Source organism: Lissotriton vulgaris, chromosome 5, assembly GCF_964263255.1.
Source record: "Lissotriton vulgaris chromosome 5, aLisVul1.2, whole genome shotgun sequence".
NCBI lineage: Eukaryota > Metazoa > Chordata > Amphibia > Caudata > Salamandridae > Lissotriton > Lissotriton vulgaris.
In genome coordinates this window covers 1,673,438,729-1,673,465,220 of record NC_141693.1, presented here as the reverse complement: position 1 = coordinate 1,673,465,220, position 26,492 = coordinate 1,673,438,729, and the positions used below count along the sequence as shown (strand labels likewise).

At 43.9% G+C, this 26,492-nt stretch overlaps 1 protein-coding gene across 2 annotated transcripts in view; it reads left to right on the top strand.

Moving 5' to 3' along the window:
• MAPT (microtubule associated protein tau) overlaps window positions 1-26,492 on the top strand; it is a 1,161,691-nt gene that overhangs the window by 334,419 nt on the left and 800,780 nt on the right. For both annotated transcript variants that reach the window (XM_086923799.1, XM_086923798.1), the window contains exon 3: window positions 6,262-6,348. In XM_086923799.1, coding sequence (XP_086779925.1) covers window positions 6,262-6,348 — 87 coding nt within the window. The remainder of the gene's footprint in view (window positions 1-6,261; window positions 6,349-26,492) is intronic.

Sequence of the window (26,492 nt, the reverse complement as noted above, 5' to 3'; positions counted from 1 at the left end):
GGCAGCTGTAGAGAGTTTGAGGATCTCCAATGTTGCTAGGTTGATCTTGAAGCCAGAGACTTTCTTATAGGCCTCTAGCTCTGTCATAAGGTGGGGTAGAGACAAGCCCAGGACAGTTAGTGGGACTAATATGTATTCAAAAAAATTAGTTATCTTTCCGCATCCACGGAGACTAGAAGCAAGTAGAGTAAGAATGTCTTGTGCGCCTAAAATCAATGCAATGGACCACCATTTTGGTATTATCAGCTGCCTGGCTCCCAGGGATGATGTCTGATTGTTTCAGATGATTAAGATCTACCATCAAGACCTGAAGACGCAATGTTGCTATCTAAGTGAATATTTTGGCAACCACATTTAGCGAAGATATCGGTCGACTGGAGACGCGCTCTTTGGTATTTATTCCCAGTTTAAGAATCAGCTAATTAAAAGTTTTGGATATAGATGCTACCTGACCCCCTTGCAATATTGCGTAATAGGCTTTAAACAGCAAAGGGAGGAGAGGGGAAGCAAAGTGCTTCTAAACAGTTTTGCTATGGCCAGAAGTGTTTCTTCCTTCTCTTATTGGCTGGACGAGCCGCTCCCTACCTGAGGTGCTAATTTTAGGGAGGCCGACCCTGCTAAGAAGCCCGTATTTGTGGGTGGGTGTGCCCTTTCCAATAGAGGGTCGAAAAGAAATTCCGAAAGCATTCGGTCTTATCGGGGTCCAATGTGAAGACCTTCTCCCCTCTATTGTGAATTTCGAAGATGTTGTTGTGGGCTTTTTTATCTAAAAAAGAGTAGCTAATAGCTTTCCCGACTTGTTCCCTAGGTTATAATATTTGTTATCGAGTTTGATAATGAAATAGGCTGCCGTACCAAATTCTAGGAGTTTCAGTTAGCCCTTGGTCTTGAGGATCTTCTTCCACTTCATCTGTGAGTGAGTGCATTTGTGCTGTTGTTCCAGAGCTATGAAGTCATCCTTAGCTCCTGGAAGAGGTCACCACACAAGCATTTCAGACGAGCAGCCTCTACTGTGAAGTTCCCCCTGAGAACTGCTTTAAGTGCATCACACATAGTGGCGGCTGAGATGTCCCCTGTGTTGTTGTGTGTAATGTACTCTGGTATGCTCTTGGAGATATTGGCGACGTTACGGGGTCTTGAAAAGATAGTCTTAGAGCCTCCAGAGGCAGGTAGTACATGTTTTGGAAAGTATTGAAGTGACCGGACCATAATCAGATAGGGTCAGTGGTTCCAGTGTGAACTTGAGGATGTTTGGGAGGTGGCACTTATCGAGTAGGATGCAGTCGAGGCAGGCACATGTTTTATGTGCCCGAGAGTAAAATGAGATGTCAGTACTTAATGAGTGGTGGGGCTGCTACACATCTTGGCCCACCTCTTGTTCAAACACCCAACCAGCCGCTGAACGTACCATCTTGTGACAGCAGTTAAGGTTGTCGAGACATGTCTCTTAATTGAGGGCTAGGTTTAGCTCTCCCCCCATGATGAGAGGAGCTGGGGACCATTAAGACAGTATGCAGATGGTTTAGATAGGAAATGATTCCTGGCCATTATTGGGGCAGTAAAGGGAGGCAATGGTTAGCTGTGAACCTCTCAGTGTACCTTGGATGTCCATCCACCCCCCAGTCCTGTCCTTCAAAGTGCGGGCAACCCAGAGGGGGCAGTTCTTCGCTAACAGGATCCCCACACCCAACACATTTTTGCTGGCTGAGGAGGAGTATTGGCCTGGGTATTTATGAGTAAAGTAAAGTAAATTTTTATTATGTATAGTTAATTAAAACCAATACAATAGTTGCATTTAAAACTATTTCTTAAAATGTGGTAAAAAAAAGTAGTCTGTGTAATCGCCCTTATCGAAGACCATGCAGTGAGAGACCGAGATTAGTTATCTAGCAGTGTTCCCTTAGCCGGGGCGGGCTAGGCATTTGTAGCCCAAAGTTGGTCCGTTAGGTGCCAGAACCAATGGTTGCTGCAAGTTGTAGATTTGGTACTCTTTGCTCTATCGTAGTCAAAAACTTGACGTATCTACAATTCAGTTTTGTGTTCGCAGGGTTCAAGCATGCAAGCACAGCCTGCCTTTGCGTGCTGGTCCCTATCTGCTTGAACTGGTCCCTTAGTAGCTGTCGGCGGACTAGTCGGAGCTCTTCGCAGAGACAGGTCATGTGGAGTATGTCGCCCGTTGCTAGGTTGCACAGCGGACAGACTTCATGGCCATTGCTCCTGAGCCATGGTGGATGATGCTCTCTGCTGGGCAGGATCCCTAATCTATATTTCAAAAACTTCAGTTTAGTGATTTTTGGGTAGCCCTGGCTGAAGTAAAGTTGTGGTGTCAGGGATTTATACGTGTTTAATGTCATCCACGCATGGTTTCTTTTAGCAAAAGCGTCCTTGTCCTTTATTAGGGAAAGAGTTTTTACGTTTTTCCAGACCGCTTTTTTAAACGGGTTGTGCCCCAGTTGCATGTCCCAAAGCCCCCAATGCTGCCTTCAAGTAGGAGCGTGCCTGAGATACATTCCTGCTTTTTTAATGAGATTTAAGATAGAATAGGTCCTTTCGGATTAAGTGGGTCTCCTGGATCAAACCTATATGGGCAGAGAGAGAGGACAGCTCATTTAAAACAGAGCACCTTTTGAGTGGATTATTAAGCCCCGTACATTATTATATGTTGATATTTTATGCGAAGGCATGACAAGGTGTAGACTGTAGGGTTATCTGGGTAAAGGTGTGATGCCGAGCTATATGCTTTGGTAGCTAAGATTGAGCAGATAGGCCAACCTCCCCCGCCCACCACTTTCAAAAACAGCCCTAACGGGCTCACAAACCCCTTACAAAACCAATAGTGACAAAGTACAACCAAACCCTTAATGACGCTTTGTCCCATAGACAGAATACAGGTGGCGTCAAGCTGGAACTCTTTGGGGTCACACAGCCTCTCTTGTGGCCGCTTGTTCAAAGGCCCGTCCTGGCCGCGGATTAGTCATAGTCCACTCCGGTGCAGTGGAGCTAAGAAATTTGCTTTCTCATCGGGGGCATTTTCAAGAAGTGTCAAGCCTGGGCCTATCCTTGGCAGGACCCCAGTCTACATGGCGGAAACTTCTGTTGATCCATCAGATGGGGGAAGAGATGCGGGAACCTTTACTTTCTGAGCATGTGCCAATGCTGCCTCACATCCCTCCGGTATCTCTTCCTTCCTAGGAGTTCCATGCTGGTGGCAGTGACGCATTGTCGTCCTCTCTGGGCTGGCTGATCAAGGGAGGTCGGGCAGGGTTCCCCCTTCCGAATCCGGGTGCTGAAAATCTAACATCTTACAAGCCTACTGTAGGGATGTTGTGTGCCAGTTGTGGCCCTGCCTGAGCTGAAAAGTGTGGCCCCACCAGCAGTACAGGCCATGTTCATGCAGGAATTAGGTCACGTAAGAAGGCCCCGCGTTTAGCTAGAGTGATGGGGGAAACATCTTGAAATATCTGGAGCTCACAGCCGTTGTAGCGGATTGGGCCTCGTCGCCTAGCCGCTGCCAACATGGCTTCTTTGTCCAAGTAGTTATGGCAGAAAACCAGGTTGTCCAGTCGGGAGTTGAATGTCCCGCCTCATGGTGCTACCCTTTTATGCCTTGCTGCCCTCCATGATGAGGAGGCCCAAACGCTGAGGACGTCCAACTTGATGTAGGGTAATTGCCCACTTAAAGTACAAAGGGCTCCCCAATGACTTTTGGCCCACGAGGGGAATGGACTGTCTGTCAGACTGTAGACCAAGTGAGGTATCACAGCAGCTTCCTCAGGAGGGCAGATGCCTTAAGGCTTCCCCCTTCACACCTGTGGCGCACAGGATCATATCTGCAGATAAGTGCCCAAGGTACTCAAAGTTTGGAAACAGGCAGGACCCCCTCCCTTGCAGAACACTGGTGATTTGGGGGCTTGAGTAGTCTGCTTAGAAGGTGGAGGAAGGCGTCAGCAGTCGCCGACACTTACTGCTCATTCGGTGAAAGAATGTTTCAGAGGGACGGTCACCAGGAGGTCCAATGTCTGATATGTACAGCGGAGACTCCCTGGTGCTCACACCTCCTGTGGCCTCACAGTGAGCCAACCCTAGAGAACAAGGGGCCAGAACGGATAGCGTCCAGTTGGCCCCTCTAGGGCTGCAGTGTTCAGCAAAGGCCCAGTCTGTGATGGCTCGCTCCAGCTTTTGACCTCACCTATTGCCAAGAGATAGATAATGTGTTCCATACTATCAGGTTTTTTTTTTTATGACATTTGGACGACCTCGAATAAACATATTTTTCGCCCTTATAGTCATTTTTACTTTCACGTTCACATAGCACTGCACACCACCAGCACTCACATATTTTGAAAAGCACTTTGGCCGAGTTGATCAGGAGCAAGAGGTCAAGTATCTAACATTGTTAGCCTACAAGCGACATTGGCTGCATAGACCTACTCCTTTGTTTTCCAGATGACAATGCTCCGCCAAAGTCGTGGGCTGATGGAATTCGCACTCACACCAACTGCTAGACAAATTATCTGAGTTTGGCGAACATTCCTTCCGAGTCTTTAGAGTTTTAGTCTAACAGACTGACTTTCTCCCTTTTGTTATATATGTATTGAGTTAGGGGTTTGGAGTTTAGTTGGTTGATAAATACTATCCCTTAGATCCTTGTTCACATCCTAATATTTCTCGCTCCTGCTTGGGCCCGTCGCACCCGTTCAGTCAATCTTACATGCAGTGTCCTTCAATGATGCAGGGCTGCATCGTAGGCCGGTGCGGGCCAATAGCATGAGATGACTGTCCCGTGCAGGAGGTGAGGCCCTTCTTAATGCTCACTGGAGCCTATATTGTAGAGGCTGGGTGGCGCCTTTTTAAATTGGCTTTCAGGCCCGAGGGCCTTGCCTGTAGCACCCCGAAGGAATCCAGGGTACCATCTTGCAATACATAATTATCACAGGGGGCAAACAGGGCAGGATCCCATGAGTGGTCCTCATCCACCCCCATGGCGGTCTCCAAGTCTACCTGCGGAGGCATGGTCTGCTTGAGCTTGCGGGTCTTCGGAACGCTCCTTCGCCCCGGGCCTCTCTACATTTTCTGGAGAACTCGCCTGGGCACAGGGGCCAGCTGAAAATGCTGTTGCAGTGCCGCTGGGACAGGAGCTGCTCAGTTATGCTACCACCGCCATCTTGATCTTGCCCACGCCCTGAGGAATTGAGTCCAGAGTTATAGATCAGCTGCAGCCCTTAAAGGTAATTATGATGGGTCAGGACCACCTGAGCTGGTTCTTAAAGCCACGATATTCCAGAAGCTTGCGCTATCTTTTTTTTGCAAGGGCATGTGAAGTTTTCCCAGTTGCTTTGATGGAATTCAATTTGTCTTTGGCATTTGGTGGCAGAGGTCATCTCTTCAGGCACCCCATCTAGACTGTCACTTGCCAAATTAAGAGAGGACCACTAGCCCTGCAGTTGTTTCTTTGCCTTTAACAATTAAAGTTTACTGACTTAATTGAGCACGTGAACCGAGGTTTGTCAGACGGTACATTTCTGAAGGAGTGCCCTGTCTGTTAAACTAAATCAGACCCTTAGTCACCTCAGGTCGGAATTAGGTTTTGTTCCTGCCCTTGCTCAGACATTTCTTCATGAAGACTTATAAGCCTTTTAAATTACTTAATCAAAATTATGGTGCTGAATGCTCTCTACCAAGTTACCGAGAAATAAGCATACACACGATATAACTATTTTTTCAATACCATAATACTTCCATTAAGTGATCTTCCTATATGAAGAGGTCATGCATGAGGACCAAAACCTGTAAAAATGGTATATTGGTTGAAGAAGTGGTGCAAAAATCAGTGGGCTCATGATCCCTTTCCAGTCTTGTGAAGACTTTAAATTCACCAGTATTATCCTAGTATCCCATGCTCACAATCAGGTAACCAGTCAAGGAGTTCCTAGTAAATGTTCTAAAGTTGCTGTTTGCTATGATCCCGAGTAGAAGTTTGTGTTTCTCGTGGAAGAGAGAAATACCTGTTTCTTTTTCTTAAAGCAATTAATCAAACGAAGGATATAAGGAGACAAAAGTCGACTCAAAGTGAGCAAAAAATATTTTCTTTCTGTGCCTTTCTGTTTCGAGCCATTTTGACAATACTTATTATTATTTGCACACCCTAGAACAGAACTGATAAAATAGACCTACGATCATCCTAAGATCTTGTGATACAAAATATCCTAAATCATATTAGGAAGTCACGGTGCATATTAATGGTATTATGATTTGTTTCAGGACATAATTTGGAGCTGCAAGGTGATGATGGATCGGATGAGCCAGTTTCTGAAGCATCAGATGCAAAGAGCACTCCAACTACTGAAGGTAGACATTACATTAAGTTCCTTGAGACATAAAAGAAATAAACGAAACATTTTCAGCTATACAGATTTGCCAAATTAACTGAAGTAAGGTTGTTTCTCAAAACCAGAACAAATACGAGTCTCTGCATAAACATATTGTAAAGCTTCATGTTTAATAGTAGTACATGATTCAACTCTTTAAATAATCTACCCTCTGAAGGAAGACACTGGAGCCTTTTTTAAAAGGTTTTGACAGTAAAGACATTACAATATGTGTCCCTCCTCCAAAGCACAAGCACCTGTTTCTTACTAATCTGATTTTTTATTTTGGGGATATCAGAACATATGGCCCTGTGCACTCCACCCACTATGCCAGATTCCCCTCTGGCTTACTGTTTACTAATGTACAATAATTTAGCGTGGAGAGTCAATATACTCAATTAAACATTACCTAGTTATTAACAATTAAGACACCAAGAAGTCATTACGATATATATAACAGTTTTATCCTTATTACATTTCAACATCAATAATAATTATCTAATTATAGGAAAGAAAAAGTCACTTTGGACTTTAGTACATAATCTACTATCTTTCCAATTCATAATCTATTTTTGAGTGATTCGGCTTGCTCTTCTAAAGAAATGACACAGTCCATTTTCCACGAAATTCAGCCATCACGTGTTTCACGGTGACATCACCGGTTCTTCTGTGGTAATAATGAATGGTGGCCTCTCCTATTAGTTATATGTCACTAATATGACAAGGAAGTCATAACCATCCTTACTGAAAACAGATATATCATTGTGGAGGATCACAACGATATTGGTAGCAAAAACCCTTATTGATACAATCCATGACCTACCAGTTCCAACTTCATCGACAAATTATTGCACAAGCTGAGAGTAACACAATACTTGCTTCATATTCAGGACTCCAAGGAACAAACAAAATGATGTAATAACTTTCAATTTCATCAAACTCCACATCTGATCCTCCATGGGTTTATGCCATTTTTCTGTTGCGTGAAAAAAATGTGAGTTTCAGATGTGAAATTGGACATTGTCCCTTCAAAGAGCCATGAGCCTCCCAATCCCGCCATATCTTGTACAGGCAGGTGCGCAAGAGCACTTGTTCCTTTTGGTGGCTCATGACAAAAGATCTTAGAACGATTCTGGGATTGAAAAATCTTTTTTTTAACGCTTTGTGTATATATTTTCGTTTTTTCTTAATATGTTTGTGTAGTGGGCTGGCCGCATGTGTTCAGAAGACATAGTAGACGTAGCAGAGCTGAGTTTCAGGTTGTTTATTAAGTCCATAAGAAGAATAGATACAGAGCCCAACCAGAGCGGCCTGCTAGCTGCTCAGCCCATCTTCCATCTTTCAACTGATAACACTTCCACCACACACCCAAGCATTCCTCTCATGTCAAATAACAACATTCTACACAGAACATGAAAATGGGGCTAAACCCCATACTAAACGTAGCAAGAAAATAAACTCCTTAAGCTAACACCTAGAATCAAGGTACAAAGGCTTAGCAAAAATGTAGCAAGAATGTAAGGGGACATGGGACAGAGACCCACTCCTATCCCTTAGGCATGGATACTATGTCGGAAAGAAGAACATAAGAGATCTAATGACAACAAACCTGTACGTGCGAAATTGAAAACAACACTGTCGCCATACAGCAATAACAAGTCACTGTCAACTCATAAGTTTCATATTCCTGTGAAATAAAACATTTTAACGTTAAATCTCTTCATCATGCACCACAGACTAGAATTTAAAAAAATTTTCAATGGTGTGCCTGTCACTTCGGAATGGGGAACAGGCGTTCCAAGGACAAACAGGACTTCACAGAGATGAAGTGGCGCCAGGAGACATGCAAGAAGAAAGTACTTTGCAGCAGAGATGACGCCCACTGAAGATGGATGGGCTCTTTGGCTTATTAAAGAATTGGATCTCACCACATGACTCCCCGAAGTGTTAAGGACCAAGCAAACTCGAAAAACAGTCATACCGTTAATGTAGCTCACTATACAGATTCTGTATTGTTGGCCTGCAGAACAGACACAATTAAACACGATGCCACTAGGACATTACTCTTACCTAGTGCTTGCACTTCCATGCGCTTGTAAGGCACTTCTGGTGTGTGGCCCAAACACATCTTTACGTTGAGTCCAGTTCCTCAATGCCACAGTTAGAATAAACACACCTTGCACATTGTAGTTGTAGACACCACTGCTCTCCATGAGTAGGTTACCAGGAGCACACAAAGTACCTCCTTAGTAGCGCACACAACAAAAGGTTGGCAGGCTTATTGTAGATGAAATGTACATGTTAAACTCAGTGTGAGTAGCGTCCATAATATGTCAGAGATACATTGGAGAACGAAAAAAATGAAGTGGCTTACTTTACTTGAAGGCACCGTTCTTGTTAATGAGGTCGCGTAGCACAGAGTAAAGCACACTTGAGTAGGGTCTGCCCGATGTGATGGACACTGGCGGGGCTATGAGGGGCGCTTGTCCATAATCTTTTCCACGAGTCTCTGTTACTTTATACAATATCCTTACTTCTTAGATCCATCAACTTTAACTTAATTCCTGTTGGAGGGCACGTTGACCGAGGATAAATCCCATCAAGATCCTCGCCAAAATGTAGTGGGCTGGCCCCACGTGTTCAAAAGACATAGTAGTCATAGGCAAGCGGAGCTTCAGGTAGTTTATCAAGTCCATAAGAAGAATAGATACAGAGCCCCACCAAGAGCAGCCTGCTAGCTGCTGAGACCATCTTCCAACTGACAAAACTCACACCAGACACCCAAGCATTCCACTCATGTCACTCACACCAACATTCTACACAGAACACTCACACTGGCTGAGCAGCTACGGACAAGGTGAAAGGGAACATTACAGCATAACATGAGAATACTACAGTTTGTTTTCATTTGATGTCTTTCATAGACTAGCTGTGTTTTTAAAATGTGCCAGCTGTAGCAGGAAGAAAGCTGCAAATGACTGTTACACATTTTGTTTGTGATCTGTCTACCAAATTCTCGAATTGGCGGGATGTCCTTTTTGCCAGAACATATAAAAATTAGACTGTGGAGGATCATCATGGTATCCGGCTGACAGACTAGAGAACAAAAGAGCAGCTAGCCAAACATTAGCAGTTGAAGTAGCACCTTCAAATTGTTCTGGGTTCCCTGCACCTAGGGACTTCCACAGAGAGAAATCCTGGGAGAGGCAAAGACATTGGGGTCGTCCTTGACAAAGAATACAAGTTCAACTTCGAGAAGACTCTATCAACAATACAGTGTTTGGCAGTATTTTCATTTCATATAAGGACCCCATTTATGGTTTTACTGAAGGATGATCCAGTATAGCCTCTGCTTTCTCTACTCTACTTTAAATGTACATAAAAGTATGTAAAACGTTCTTCAAAACAATATCCTAATCTGCAAAATAACAACTACCCAAACCTTAATGAAAATGCTACTAAAAACAATGTAGTCTTTAAAAAACTATTTTACAAACCTTTTTAAAGGAAAAATTAAAAATAAATAGGGCAATGCTGGTAGATACGCACAGCCTTTAAGGATGGAAAATTACTTTTCTACGGTACTGGAACACAGGTCTATCTATGCCTTTTTATGACTTACGCGACTGTAAAAACCTTTCAAAAATTTTAAATACCATCTTTACTCTTAGTTGTTTTTTTGTTGATGTCCCACAGAAAGTATCACCGTTTTTTTGTTCAATGTTGAGAGCATTGATGTTGAGGACAGATATAGTGGCAACATGCTTTAGGAAATATAAAGATTAGGGGAGGGGAACACCTTGCCTCCACCAGCCCTCCTAGTTCATTCTGGTAACTGCAGTTCCCAGTAGTGTTCATATTCACAATAAGTTAAATGTTTACTGTCCACTGTTATCACAGCAAGTGCTGGATATCATTGGACATGTATTTTGTTCTGACTGGCACTCATTATGTTATGTTACGCAGACTTCTATAGCGCACAGCTGCCCCAGCAAACGGGCGTCCCGGCGCTTAGGATAGGCAGAGAAACACAACACTACGCAAAACAACAGAAGAACCGAAAGAGAGGGATCCTAGCAATCAGAGGGGAACAGAAGGGTTTTGATCGCCTTCCTAAACTTAAGTAAGTCATCTATGGCACGAATGTGGCCAGGGAGTGAGTTCCAGAGTTTTGCTGCCAACACACGGAAGGATCGTCCACCTACTCTACAAAGCTTAAAACGTGGAACAACGGCCAGATTTTGCCCCAGAGACCTCAAAGAGCGAGACGGAATGTAAGGGGTAAGAAATTTCTCGAGAATCCAGGGGGAGGACAGTTTAAGAATCTTAAAGGAGAGACATAAGGTCTTAAAGTCAATCCTTTGCCTAATCGGAAGCCAATGAAGTGCACAAATTGTTCCTTTTGCGGACCAGAACCTTGGTAAACCTACCAAGGCCCTGGCCGCAGCATTCTGGCACGTTGTAGCCGTGTGATTTCCACTTGATTATCCCCTAATAAGAGGGAACTGGCATAATCAAGTCGGGACAAGATAGTTGCCTGAATAACCAACTGCCTAGTGGGGGCATCAAAGAATTTTAAAATGGGCCTCAGACCACGTAAAATCCCAAAACAGGTCGCTGCTACTCTCTTTGTGTGGCCACAGAAAGAAAGGGTCGGATCAAGCCAGACACCTAGGTTTTTAACCTCCAGAGACGGGATTGGAGTAATGCCAAGCTCTGGGGGCCATCAATTATCACCCCAAAGGTTGCTCTGCTTGCCCACGATCAGGACCTCTGTCTTCTTGGCATTAAGCTGAAGACAGTTAGCTGTCATCCAACTAGCCACAGCCAAGAGACCATTTCGAAACCTCAGGGCATCAAGGTCAGAGTTCCCACTAAGAGCAACCGCCAGCTGCGTGTCGTCAGCATATGAGACAACAGTCATACCCCAAAGCTTGGCGACCGCAGCCAGTGGCTGCACATAAAGATTAAAAAGTGTGGGACTCAGAGCGGAACCCTGAGGCACTCCTAGTTCCAAGGGATAAGGTTTCGATTCGTAAGGCAAGGTGGCAACCCTGAAAGAGCGCTCATCCAGAAAAGATCGAAACCAATCAAGTGCCAAGCCAGAGACACCTGCGTCTCCCAACCGTTGCAACAGTATCGAGTGGGAGACTGTGTCAAACGCGGCACTGAGGTCAAGTAGCACCAGTGCCGCAGTTTGACCAGAATCCACCACCGTCGGCAGGTATTCCGTCATTGAGAGTAAAGCCGTCTCGGTGCTGTGCCCAGCACGAAACCCATTCTGGGACGAATCCAGAATATTGATCCTCTGCAAATGTTCCGATAAGATATTATTTACATGGGCCTCCGCGACCTTCGCGGCCCATGGGAGAAGAGAAATAGGTCGATAATTCTCTAATTTGAGAAGATCCAATGTGGGTTTCTTCAGGATTGGAGAAACATAGGCCTGTTTCCATTTAGATGGAACTATGCCTGATGAGAGGGATACATTTATAAGATGACGAAGATGTGGCAAGCATAGGGTGGAGAATTCTCTCAACTGTACTGGTCTGAGTGGGTCTGCAGGGGATCCAGATTTTAACCTGGTTGCCAAGCTGTCAAATACTTCCCCCGTCATATCAGGAAGAGTTGAAAGGACCACATCGGTGGTACAGCTAGGCCTCAAAGCCTCACTCCAGGGGATGGAACTAGGAAAGGAGCGGTAGATGGTCTGTATTTTTTCAAGAAAAAAGGCTGCTAGATCTTCACAATGTGCCACCGAGCGGATATCAGCTACTGGGACTCTCCTAGCAGTCAGATCTTTGAGGACCTTAAAAATCAATTTAGAGGGGTTGGGGCAAGTTTCGAACTCTAGCGCATAGTAGGCCGCGCGGGCTCTACAAATAGCTTTGTGGTAGGTTTTGACTGTAGAAAGATACAATACCTTCTTACCAGCCTCATAGGTTTTGCACCAGCACCTTTCCGCCTGTTTACATGCTTTTTTCAAAGGCAGCAAGGTGCTATCGTACCAGGGGCTGGGCTCTTGGGAGCGACATTTACTCCAAGTGGAAGGAATCAAAAGATCAAGAGCCAGAGTTATCCAATCACAGAATGAATCATAGCCAGATTCCACCTCACTAAGAGGGCCCAGAGTCCACCTCACTAAGAGGGCCCAGAGGATTTTCAACAAGTAATCTGTGAAAATCTACAGGCTTAAGTTTTTTCCAGGGACGTTTCCACACATCTTTCTCTATAGGTTTAAGGCATGGATCCTTAAGCATAAGATGACATTTCACAAGAAAATGATCAGACCAAGCTACTGGGCTAGGCCGAAGCATCTTAGCTCCTGTTAGATTAGTGAATATAGGGTCCAGGATATGTCCACCCTCATGCGTAGGGTGGATCACCAGCTGGCTCAGTTGTAATGCCTCCAAGTCTGCAAGAAAGCTACTAATAGCTGGAGTGTGACAGAGATCAAAATGAAGATTGAGATCTCCGAACACACTAAGATTAGCAGAGCTTAACGCGAGAGAACTCAGTAGTTCAGGCAAAGCCTTCCTAAAGGCAGTATCAGGACCAGGAGGTCGATAAATCAGGAGGCCCGACAAAGAAAAGTGATGATTAACCATTATGGTAAAGTGTGCACACTCACAGCCATCCACCTTCAAAACCTTCCAAGTACAGGGGAAACAGGACTTAACTATCAAGGCTATACCCCCGCCCCTAGAATTGCGATTATGGGTATAGAAGGAGTATTCTGAGGGAATAGCAAGGTTTACTATAGCTGTCAACTCATCCTGTAGCCATGTTTCGGTCAGGAAGAAAATATACGGGGCCCCCTCAGAGATGAGATTGTAAATGTCAGAATGATGTTTTACACAAGATCTGACATTGAGACTCCAGACTCTAAGATCACAAGGGGCCTCCGGTTCTATGAAGCTGGATGCTTCCACTGGAACTCCAGTTAAGGCCAAGATAGGGGCTGATGCCTTAAAAGAAAGATTACCACATGCGCATTGGAAAGGGCCACATAACGGATCAACCAATCCCAAGGAGCAGTGTGGGGACAGGTGGCGAATGCGCAGAAGCTCGTCCCTCGAATACATACGTCTATTAGAAGAGACAAGATTCCTGGCGCTAGGCGCTTCCTTGGCGCTGACGGGCGCAGACGGGCAGGACTCTGGCACGAAGAAGGCGCACCCGCTGCGCGTCCCCGCTGCGCGTCTTCATGCCAGGTTTAAGTAAGGGACTCGCCTGCAGAGAAGAGCACTGGAGCGCTCACCAAAATGGCGCCACAGCACGTCCCGACCTACCCCCAAGATGGCCGCGAACGAGTATAGCGAGTATAGCTGCCTAAAGACCCGCCAAAACAGCGGTGAGCATACCAATTATAGTGCAGGTGTGTGCAACTATTCTAATTTAAAAACTAGGTGTAATAAAGAATTAAAAAATAATATTTAGACATAAAAAGGGAGTTTTAAAAACGTGCTTGCTATTGCAGACAGCACCGCTGAAAGCGAGAAATCTGAAAGTCCAGCGTTACCAGCGTTAAGCACATAAACCTTATTCCATTATGGAAGGAGCAGTCGGTCAGTTTGGAAATGCTTGGCAAACTGCTTTCAGTATACCTTTTTTCTGCACCGCTCTAGGCTCAAAGGTCATACCCAGGGTGCATCATCTACACATCCTTTATATCCTTTAGGAAATATAAGCGGTAAGGAGTGGAGCATACTGCCAGCCTGTACAAGTATTCCCAGTGCCCGCTGATAGGTGCAATCCTTAGTATGGTAACATGCTTGCCATCAAGGCCTATTAGATATTGAAGATGTCTCTCACTCACAACTTAACATCTCTTCATCTTATCTGAAGAAGATGATTTCCAGAAACATACTGGACTATTTGGATTCTGGATATTCATAGGCTTATAGATTCTTCAGCGATGACATTCCTCCAGTGGTGCAAATCTCAGATTTACCCTGGACATCTTGTCAATTTTTTGCACCAGCATCCCATTCTGTCACTGTCAGAAACTTCCACGGTTCTGCAGGGTGTGGCACCAACTGTACACCAATTGTCTGATTCACATTGGGAAATATGTATTTGTAGATTTACTGGCGTGCATGTTTACTATTATACTCTAGATATAAGTCTACACTTTTTTGCTGTTCACATTTACTCTTAAGTGTGCAAGTACGTTTCTCCATTTTTTAAATTCCAAATTGCTAAATACTAAATTGAATAATTGTATGTATGTTTGTATAACATTAAATATATATATAGGACTCGCTACAAATGGGCTGCTTGGCCCATTTGGTGAGCGCAATACTGAAAAAGGGGGTCCCTCTAGTCCAGCACCTCAGGGGAATGAGATTAAATTTACTGGCCCTGCTTCAACAGTTCTTAATCCTCTAGCCAGACCTTATTCTGACAAGGGGGAAGGAGTAGTGGTCTTTAAGTGCTGTTAGACCTGTCAGCTGCTTTCGATACTGTATCTCATAAGATCTTGTTGAACCGGCTACAAGGAGTGGGCATTAGAGGTCAGGCGCTTGCATGGTTGGAAAGTTTTCTCTCTGGTCGCTCACAATCTGTCAGCTTGGGCCCCTATCACTCCATCTCTAGGGCGCTCACTAAGGGGGTGCCACAGGGCTCATGTCTAAGCCCCACATTATTTAATGTGTATGTGGCCCCCCTTGCTGAGATTGTGAGGAAGTACGGATTCACACCAGTGTCGTACGCCGACGACACTCAACTCCTCTACCCTTTCCATGCCCCTGACCCTAATGTTAGGGAAAACTTTGCGGAAGGCATGAGGGCCATCTCTAAATGGATGGCCGCCAACTACCTCCAGTGCAATGTCGGGAAGACCGAAGTGATGTTCTTTGGGAAAGCTAGCATGCTCTGGTCTCCTGATTGGTGGCCCCAAGATTTGGGACCTGTACCCTCCCCTAGACCCACCATCAAAAATCTGGGTGTGAAACTAGACCAAAATTTAACCCTAAAAGAACATGCAAATGTAATTGCAGGTGCTTGCTTTCACACCATTGGACTACTAAGGCGAGTCTTCCCCCTGTTACCGGACACCTACAGAAAGACCCTGGTTCAAGCCCTTGTAATAAGTCGCCTCGACTATTGCAATGGGCTTCTGATACAAGCTAATGAGGATGCCATCAATCGATTGCAGGTGGTCCAGAATACGGCGGCAAGACTGATTCTGAATGCCCCCCCTAGAACATCTTCTGGACCCCTGTTGAAAAAACTACACTGGCTCCCAATACGCCAACGGGTTAAATTCAAAATTTGTTGCACTGTACATAAATGCTTATTTGGAAATGGCCCCAAATATCTAGCCAAACTACTTCAGCCCTACAAACCGGAACGAGATCTACGGTCAAGTAACCTACTCCTGCTCAAACCACCATTCATTAAAAAAGCCAGACAAGGCGGCCGAGCCCTCTCATCAGTGGGGCCGGCCTTGTGGAATAACTTGCCGCTCAGCTTAAGACAGACCTCCAATCACCTCACCTTTAGAAAAATGCTAAAAACAAATCTGTTTATGGAGACATAACTAATGGATGCCCCATCTTGCATTCTCTGGCTATCTGTACAGTATTTTTGCCGCCTGTTGCTGTCAAAGCGCGGAGATAACCCTTTCGGGCTCGATTCCTGCGCTATAGAAATATATAAATAAATAAATAAATAAGATACCTCCCGAAATGCCTAAAGAGGAAAGTATTGACACCCTTATCCTCGATTTCTTCCCTCTATTTGACGCTGACTGCACCCTAAATGGATCACTACTCCGTAAATGTTTTCAGGAATCCGCAAATTTGAAATTAATACAATCTGCAGATATAGACAATGTGTTGATTCTGAAGACAGAGGCTGGAACTCAGACGAGGGTAAAGTTTTACTCTAAATTAGTAGTAAATCTAATCTTGCAACGGTCGGAAGATTTTCAGAGTAGAGGGATCGATGTTATGCCCTTCTGGGGGAATGTCCTCTCTGGTAGACCCTTTAAAACCTCTAAATCCCTAGGTTCTCCTTTTTCACTTCTGCAGGCAGCCTCCGGCAATACAGAACGGTCTGGCGGTTTTGATGGTCTAAAAATCTGCATATCAAAAGATCTCCGCCTTTTGTCATATACTAACCCTCCTATGCCCCCTCCCCACGATAAAGTTGTGGATGAAAGCCTCCGATGGACCTGGTTACCCGGTGTTCTCTCGAGGAAATTGACAAATAAGTTTGCGTCTCATTCTCATCTTTAGCGGCAACATATCGATATTATCTTGGAATGCCGCTGGGTTGAAGAATAGTCCCGAAAAAATTCAATACCTCCTGTCCTTAGAAGCCAGTGTGATCTGTCTCCAAGAGACGTGGTGTTCGGAGAAAATTCTGATAGGAAGGGACTATTTTGTACTGGAGGGCTGTGCTTCCCCTTCCAGGAGAGGCCACGCTAGCGGGGGTATTGCCTGTTTATTGTCTAACCAGATAAAATGGAATTTCTCTAATTATTTGGATCCTTGTAATCTCTTTCAGGCTGTAACGTTGTTTAGTTTTGACAATGTTGAAGTTTCTAAACCTTTAGTACTGATTAATGCCTATATTCCCCCCGAAGCTTGCTTTAATCCAATTCTAAAAAAGGTCTTTGCCTATGTACAGAGTATTAGGGAGAAAACTCCCTCTCCTCATATAATTTTGGTAGGGGACTTGAATTGTAAAATCTCTAATCTGAGTATGAGCCTGTTTCGAGACGAATACAAAGAAGAATCACAACACATTCCCCAAGCTCTCTTCCCTGAGAACATTAAAACCAATAAGCGAGGGAAGATACTTCTTGAAGAACTCTCTGAGATGGATGGGATCATCGCGAATGGAAGGCTCCCCTCTGATTCCCCTGCAAATTTCACCCATAAATCTAATCAGGGTGAATCTATCCTAGATTACGTAATAGTGGAGAATTCTGCCTTTGCCCTACTGAAGGATCTCAGGGTTATAGAAACTCTTTTTAGCGATCATAAAATACTATCTACCTCTGTGGAAATAAATTAAGCATGGGCGGAAAATCCGTTCCGCTCGCGGATTGTGTGGATTTTTGGTAAATCCGCAATCCGCGAACTCTCGCGGATTTACAGAAAATCCGCAAATTCGCACGCAGCGGATTTTTTTGCTTGGTGATACAATATTGTGGCGTGCGGCGTTCACTTACCGTCATTCAGCGTTTGCCGAGTTGTTTTTCTCCATATTTTGCAAGTGCTGCGCCATTTTGGATCTTGCTGCGGGATCCCGCGGGAGTTTGGCGACGCATCGCGAGAGTTCGCAATTGCGAGCATGTAGATGCGGCGGGCAGCAGTAATCTCGCCCTCGCAAAATTACAAAATTTGCAATTCTGCACAAGAAATCCACCAGCAAGCAGCATAAACCTTCGGAAAATTATGATTTTTATCAGAATAACTCCTCAGGTTGACATTTACCTGCACTTTTTTGGATTTGAGGCCTTTTTGACTTTCTTTGGATCACTTTTGGATTAGAAATCAACTTTCACAAGTAAGTTTGTTTGGGGCATTACAGTTGCTGTTCTGCAGAAAAACGAGTTTTGCAAAACTGAAAGCACTCAGCAGGTGCAAAAGTTTACTCATCATTAGTAACCATTCCCTGTAGTGCTTCCTGAGGGGCCCCTCCAGAGTTCAGTTGCCTACGTTTGTTTGGGGCATTACAGTTGCTGTTCTGCAGAAAAACGAGTTTTGCAAAACTGAAAGCACTCAGCAGGTGCAAAAGTTCAAAGTCATCATTAGTAACCATTCCCTGTAGTGCTTCCTGAGGGGCACCTCCAGGGTTCAGTTGCCTACTTGCAACTATTCTATGACCCTGCTCTGACCCTCACAGCAGGCTCATAGAATAGCTACAAGTAGGCCAAAAGGTCCTGGAAAAAAAAATTGCAGTGCAACAGAAAGCAAATTACAGATAAGGAAGCAGGTGCCAGACAGGAAGTTTAAATTCAGTGACACATTAATCAACCCCAAATTAATTCATGTCAGTTGAAGCAGGGCAGGTATGCTTGCTTTTCCCCCCCCCCCATAATATACAGTGATGAATCAGAGGGTGGCAGTGATGTACCAGAGGGTGGCATGGGTGAATCAGAGGGTGGCAGTGGTGAAACAGAGGGTGCTGTGAACCTGTGATGATGAACCAGACATAGAAACAACAAAGTCGCGACCGTTGCGAGCCGACAAGTAAGTTCGCAATTGCGAACTGGTACAAAACCCTCGCGAACTGGCAGAAACCCTTGCGAACACAAAAAAAAAATCTGCAAATTTGCGAGAAATCACGGATTTTGCGGATTGCGAGTTTGCAAATAGGCAAATTCGCGAACGCCAGTTTCGCAAAATTCGCCCATGCTTAAAATAAATCCCCCAAACCTGACCAGTGGTCACTTAGCAGTGACCTGGTAAGTTTTGGAGTTAAATCTGGGAGATGCTACTGGAATACAAAGGCTCTAAGAGGCTTAGAGAGCATTCTTGATGCAGCAATAAATGACCTTGCTATTTGGCATGGCTCGGAAACTGTGCGTTTTTCTGACTTTATGAAGGTGGTGATCTCTGTCGCTAAAATCCAAATAAGAAAAGATATACTACGGAACCCTTCAGTTCCCTCCGGCCGCTCAATATAGAAATAAATAAGTTAGTAAGGGAACAATATTTGAGTAAATCGGCTGAAGGAGCGTGCAGAATTGCCCTATTAAAAAGAAGGAGGAGAAGGTTACAGGCCAAATTAAGAAAAGAGGGGGAGGATACTATCTGGATAAAACTAAGAGAGGCTGCCTTTAATGGACAAATGAAACGATTCTGGTCCCTCATAGGCGAGGGTTGCTGTGCCAGAACACGTCCGCTTCCAATCCCCATCGAAGAGCAAACATGGTTGGCCTATGTCACAGCCCTTTATGCAAGTAATGGAACAGTGGTCCCCCGCATAAGTTTTAATGAGGACAGTCAGCCTTTGGTCCCATTCTCGGAAAAAGCTATTGAATTAGCTATTAGGGAAATGCGCTCTTCCGGGGCAATGGGACCGGACGAACTTCCAATCTCTGTTCTAAAGCAAAATAGTGTAAAATGGAGCAAACTGCTTTGCCTGGTGTTTAACATTTGCTTTCTGAGTGGAAAGGTTCTTCCATCTTGGAAGGGGAGTATTTTGGTTCCCCTTTTTAAAAAGGGTGACCGGTTGTCTCCCCAAAACTATCGTCAAATTGCTCTCCTGGACGCAATTGGCAAAGTTGTTGCAAAATGCATTTTGAAATTAATTAATGATTGGGTGGACCAGTCCAATATACTTCCCTTAGAGCAGACGGGTTTTCGAAAGAACCATGGATAACTTAACAGCTCTGCAAGTAATTTCCGATAAATACATCTAAGTCCGAGGGGGGCGAGTCTATGCCACCTTTATAGATTTCTCCATAGCTTTTGATAAAGTTGATCGCTCCTTGCTGTGGAAGAAACTATCGGCTTTAGGTATGCCAACCCGGCTTTTAGACTTAGTTCAGGACCTCCACTCGGATACCTGGTGCAGAGTATTACTGGGAGGGGAGAGAGGCTTATCCCAAGCGATCCCCTCGGCCAATGGTCTCAAACAGGGTTGTTTATTGGCCCCACTATTGTTTTCCCTTTATGTTCATGATCTCCCCCAGACCTTATCTTCAAGCGAAGGCATTGCCCCACTCCTGGGGGACAAACCAATTATATGCTTGATGTACGCAGATGATATACTACTACTAGACCTAGGGAAAATAGTCTGCAATACCTCGCAGCAGCTGCGCTCTCCATTGACGAATTACGAGGCAAGCACCAACTTTTAACAGCATACATTTATTTGTCAAACAGACAGACTGCCATATATGTATATATATACACATATTTTGTAATATTTCAAATCCGCATTCCCCTCTGCGTGTCAGAAATAAGCATGAGCGAATTTGCGAATTTGCGATCCGCAAAATTTGCGAATTTGTGCGGATTTTTGTTTTTTTGCGTGTTCGCGGGGTTTTTTGCGTGTTCGTGGGTTTTTTTGGGTGTTCGCGGGGCTTTTTGCGTCTTCGCGAGCCGCTTGCATAGCGAAGTTACCCATGCAGTCGTTTATGGGAGAGAGAGGGAGAGAGAGATATATAGATAGATAGATAGATAGATAGATAGATAGATAGAAAGAGAGAGAAAGAGAGGGAAACAGAGAGGGAGAGAGAGAACGAGAGAAAGAAAGAGAGGCCGGATCTCTGAAGGACCAGATTCCTGAGTTGCCCCTACAGAACATACAGCTTTTTATTTTTAGCAAAATGCATATGAAAATTGAGCTGTAAAGGTCTCTTTTAGTTTAACCCCTCCTGACAACTCAAAATGGGTGTATTTGCCATCCTCTCCCTTCTTCCTGTTTTTTATATCTGTAAGTGCTTCCTGATGAGGTTTAATTCCTTGGACAGGTGCCTCGTTGCCTACTTGTAACTATTCTCTGACCCTGCTTCAAGGGTCAGAGCAGGGTCAGAGAATAGTTGCAAGTAGGCAACGAGGCGCCAGGAAGCAATTAGCAGCAGGTGTCCAAGTTGAAGTTAATTTGTTTGTAACCCTTTTGTAAAAGGTTACAAAGAAATTAGGTTCAACTTTTGCACCTGCTGCTGTAACCCTTGCTTGGCTGAAAATCCGTCCCCGCTGATTCGCGGATTTTACTGCGATTTCGCGAGATTCGCGGATCGCGAAATCGCGGAAAATCCGCAAATTCGCCCGCGAAACGGATTTTTATAACCACCCTTAGTCAGAAAGCACAAGGTTACCGTACTGCAAGTTCTGTTAAAAATGTTCTTTGTATCAATACATTTTGACCAAATGGTCCTCGTCCAAGCATAATTACCACCATAACTATCACCCCCAAAAACCATTAATAAACAGTCGACATGGACCTAATTTATAACCTGGCTAATGGAATGTTATTATGCCAGAACGACAGAGTAAATTACTGCCTCGGCCTGGTGTTGGTGGTACCGCCTCCAAATGTATAAATGACTGTCAAACTCATGGTAATTTAGAAAGCATTAGCAGTAACCTACTATATCTCCTACTATAATGTGCCTTGTATATATGTATCTTCAAAGATTCTAAATGTCAAACAGCAAACGTGTGTACACGATCATTTTGAGGCAGATATCGATCACGTGCACTCGTTTGCTCTTGGACAGTCTGATTTTACTATAAGATTTATATATTTTGAAGATACAAATATAGAAGGTGAATGGACTGAAGAATAGGAAATGAAAGCATTCCATTGGGAAAGATAGTCGATTTATACACCATTGTAATAGGAAAGGGTGGATTGGACATTCAGGTGGTACATGGATTCGTTGTTGAAAGGACCCCTTAATAGATGTATTGAATCAAGCTATGGTATACAGGCTCTATATTAATAGTGACGTCAGCCGGATTGGATTTATAACCGGTGAGTAGGTGACTTTAGATTATACCAGCAACTTACATAAAGCCCTGAAGAAGTCATGAAGTCTTAGCCTCACTGACAAAACACGTGTTGGCTGGCTATGAAACCAAAGAAGGGCTAATAGCCCAAAATAATACAAGAAGAAGATCAAAAAGAAAACATCTGTTGTACTTTTTCTATGATTGGACTGTAAGTTACATCATTAATTGGATTGCGTGTGCTTGAGTTAAGTATATTCGGTTCGTATATTCATGGTCTGACTTCCCAGTCAGGTTAGAGGAAGTAGGTTGATTCACTTCCTCATCTTTAAACACAGCACACATAGATCATATCAAGCTTCTTTACATGCAATACTGGGACAAGTCTCATAGTACCAAATACCTATCAATTCACCCCCTTTTATATAAGTTGTTATTCATTTCTATAGACTGATCACAGTTTTACTCACCAAATATGATGTGGAAGAGCCAGCACTTGCTTCCAAAACTGACCAAGGGACAATTGAGCTGCCAGTAACGGATGTGTAGTTTGTTTACCAGCTGGGGTACTAGAGGGGAGAGGATGTGGTCTGTCGGCTAGACTGCCGACTTTGGTGCTGGAAACCAAGGTTCGAGCCTCGGGGTTGTGTTCACTTCCTGTGATTCTGGGCAATTCACTTAATCTCCCCGTGCCTAAATGTGTAATGTAAATACGGTGCTCATGTAAAGCTCTCCAATACCTTCAGGTCGAGTTCGCGCTATATAAATATGCTACAAAAAAAAAGGGTAAACGGAATTATCTGCAGGTGCTCCGAGTAGTAAGATGGCAGGTTCAAGCAGGAGCCTTTTTCCTGTAATATCATACTCCGTCCCAATAGACTTTAACATTTGGACAAGCCTCCGACATATGAACCAGGACTCCTCTCTCCTCACACAAACTGGATTTCGGAAAGGGCAAGGATCCATAACCAACATAATGGCCCTGACCCTCCTCATGGGCGCAGCCATACAGGGAAAATATCCGCTCTTCCTCTGTTTCAGAGACTTTGTTGCAGCATTCGATCACGTAGATCGAACTAAACTCTGGCAAAAACTAGATGGCTGGGGGATTCCGTCAAACCTTCTACTTCAATTAAGGAATTTACACACCAAAACATGGGTCAGGATAAAGCTCGGTGACGGTCGACAAATATAAAAAAAATCCCCACTTCAAAAGGACTTAACCAAGGGTGCGTTCTAGCCCCTATGCTATTCAATCTCTTCCTAGCGGACTTACCGGAGAAGCTGAATAGCTGTGCAGCTCACGCACCAAAACTAGGGAACGCTACTCTGTGAAACCTGCTATATGCGGATGACCTAGTTCTGATAAGCAGGACTCCAATTGGTCTCCAGCATCTATTGAATGTCACCCATACATTTTAACAGGAAAACGCATTAAAAATAAACTACAATAAAACAAAAATAATGGCAGTTAATTACCGTAAGAAGAAACATCTGAGTTGGTTCATTGATGGTCACCACTTGGAACAAGGAGTAACCTATCAAATACCTAGGGGTAATATTGGACCAAAACAATTAATCAAAACCACAATTAGAAGCCCTGCGGAGAAAGGGGGCAACGACCTACCTAGCCATAAAGCCCCTAAAGAAGCTTTTACCGGACCTGACATTCGACCCTTTACTTAGGGTCTTGCAAGCAAAACTCCAGCCAGCGATAACTTACGGGAGTGAAGCGTTGAAGGGAAAAGATGCAACAACTCTTGATAATATAATTTCTAAATCATACTGTGCAATCTTCCATCTCCCTAGAATGGTCTCCCCGGCCCAAATACGATTTGAATTTGGGCTCCAAAAACAGTCCCTTGAACGCATGGGAGCATACGCGAAATGCTGGCATAAAATTAAAGGCGACGAAAAGGGAACCCTGAACGACCGACTTTGGATGGAACTTTCCCACCCAGGAAAATCACCAGCAAGCGTTTACCTCGAGGAATCTATGACACACCTAGGTTTAAGAGAGCTGTGGGATGTCCAGGTAAACCATCTAACATTCAAAAAAACAGTGACAAAGGTAACCTGTTTACTATCCGCAATAGAGGACAAGAAAACAATAGCCAAACAATCACACGGTTGGATGGTTCTACATACATATAATAAGTTAAAACCCCAGTTTTATCTGAATATGGGTTTAAAAACTAACATCAAGGAAAATTTCCTAAGACTCCGACTGGGGGTCGGCCCCTTTAACCAATTTCTGCCGCCTTGGGAGAGAAAGGGAGGAGCCCAGCAGTGTTGTTTATGCGGCAGCGGTGTTGAGGACGCAATTCATGTTATATGCATCTGCAACACGTTACAAGATATAAGGGTTACTCTGTTAAAGCCAGCATTTAAACAGTACTGAGCCAGATCATGCAGACAAGTGTTAATGTTGTGCTTCAACCCCGATCTGGCTCAGCTAAATTGCCGGCTAATGAAATTCCTCGATATAACCGAAAAGTGGATGAAGCGCTGGACTGAGCCGCAAAAAGACTAATCATTACAAGAACTGACTGGAACTTAACAAGAATAGCAATAGTCAAAATAATATTAGCAGTCAACACGGCTAACGTACAGAATGTTTTAATAATTGGTGCTATTTTAATATGATATAAAACTTTTTATTATATAACAATTTTATTATAAACCGTTAGAAATTGTATCTTTTGTATGCAATGGTTTTAATTAATCAAGCATAATAAAATAAACTTCCAGTTGCAGAACTTCCAGTTACAGAAACTTCCTCTCTCCTCACAGCCCTTCCAACACAGTTTTGAACGTTACCCATCATTTTTAAACGCGCTTGAGGAATGTACCAGCAAGTCATTATTTTAAATTCATTCTTTTAAAGTTGTACACATATTGGATGTATTTGCTTGCCTTGCCCATATTTTCTCCCATATTTCGTCTGGCACGTCTGATTTCTGTTCCAATCTGCTATGTAAAATGGGGATCTTTACGTGTGTATTTGGTTTATTTTTGTGTGTAGGAACAATGATCCCAGGTTCCTGTTGTGGAATAAGGTTTCAACGAAGTCTTTAATCTGTTGGCTTTAGCCTGGAACCCCCTATCCTTTGCCCAATGCAGTAACTGAGTTACTTTGAATCTGTCACCTGATTGTAGGTGAAATTTCCACCACACATGTCTCTTTCTATTTAGTCCTTCTTTATACAGGTAACCTAATCTCATTAGCAGCCCTGTATTCCAACGCAAGAGCCTAAGACACCCACCCTGGGAGGTAAATCTGGGTTAAAGTTAATAGATGTCAAAGGGAGGGGAATATAATGGAATTTAGTTTGCAAGAAAGTGTCTCCCTGTAGTCCAGAAGAATGTTGGTAGAACTGAGCAGAGTGGCCTGCTTTAGTCTATGTTTAGATGGAACACCATAGCACATAGGTCAGCTGGTCCTGGGAAAAGTGACGCTCTACTTCAGATGTTAATGTTTTGGGTAGTTTTTGGTGCAATTCTAATACTAGGTGCAATTGTTCGACTAATTCATTTGCCTCCCTATTTGGGAGTCTCACCCCTTTGGCCAATTGTTGCCCCACATAAAAGTTAGGAGTTTTATTTCAGATTTGTTTGGGTGCGAGCCTCGTGAGTGGAAGCGCCTGAAATACATAGAAGCCTTGGCAGAAAGTTCATTTTAATTATGGCAACCAGACCCTGCCATTACATTTCTAATGTGTGAAACCAGTATAAATGTAAATTACTTGCACCAAAGTTCAGAAGCGCCATCGGCCTAGAAGAGCTGCAGATAGTTGGTGCTTTACCAGATCTGGTCCACCACACCTGTGGTTTCCCTGCCTCATTTTTGGGTAGGAGAACTGCTAGGCTTCTGACAGAGGAGCATTAACTAACTCCGCTATTAAAAACTTGTGACCAGTTGGGCCAAACATTAAAGGGGTCAATGCATCAGAATGCACAGCCTGTTTAGGACTGGCCTTCTGCATATTTTTCCTGCCAGGGAATGCCATACGAGAAATGGCAGACACGGACTAGAAAAAAATTATTAATGGATGGCTCCTGTGTGCACGGATACAACGCTGTGCATGTCAGGACACCTGGTATTTTTACTCCGAAAATTAAAGCCCTCCTTTGGAGGTTTGTTTTTGCAAAAAGAAAAAGAATGCAGAGTGGATTGTCATGACATGATAGCCTACCTTTTAAGTCATGTTTATAAAAGTACTTCATCTATGTTGGCTTAGAAATGTGTAAATTCGAACTAGCAGACTGCCTACCAAGGTCTCTCTAATAAGTGCTTACCTTTGAATCTGCCGGTCCACACATCAATATTCTCCAGCCCTCCGATATTGGATCTTTTATAAATTCACAAGCTTGAATCATTCCCCAAAGTCAGGCTGGGCATCCTCAGCACATTAAATAGCAGTGTACAGCGTAAAATGGCCAGAGGCCTGAAACTACATTGTATATTTAGTAGCACATTCACCTAATTCGAATGAACCCAAACTTCAGAAAATAAGGGGGAAGCTTAAGCTGTCCTACTTCCCCCTAGAGCCCGCTAATGCTCTGATAATCACTGCACAGCATGTGTGAGAAAGTCCCCACCTGTGCTCTGCTCCCAGGTTTCAGTCAACTTAAAATCTGTTACTTTGTTCATCTTGTCACCAACTGTTTCCATGGCTGACTGAGAGAAGAAACCTCTTTC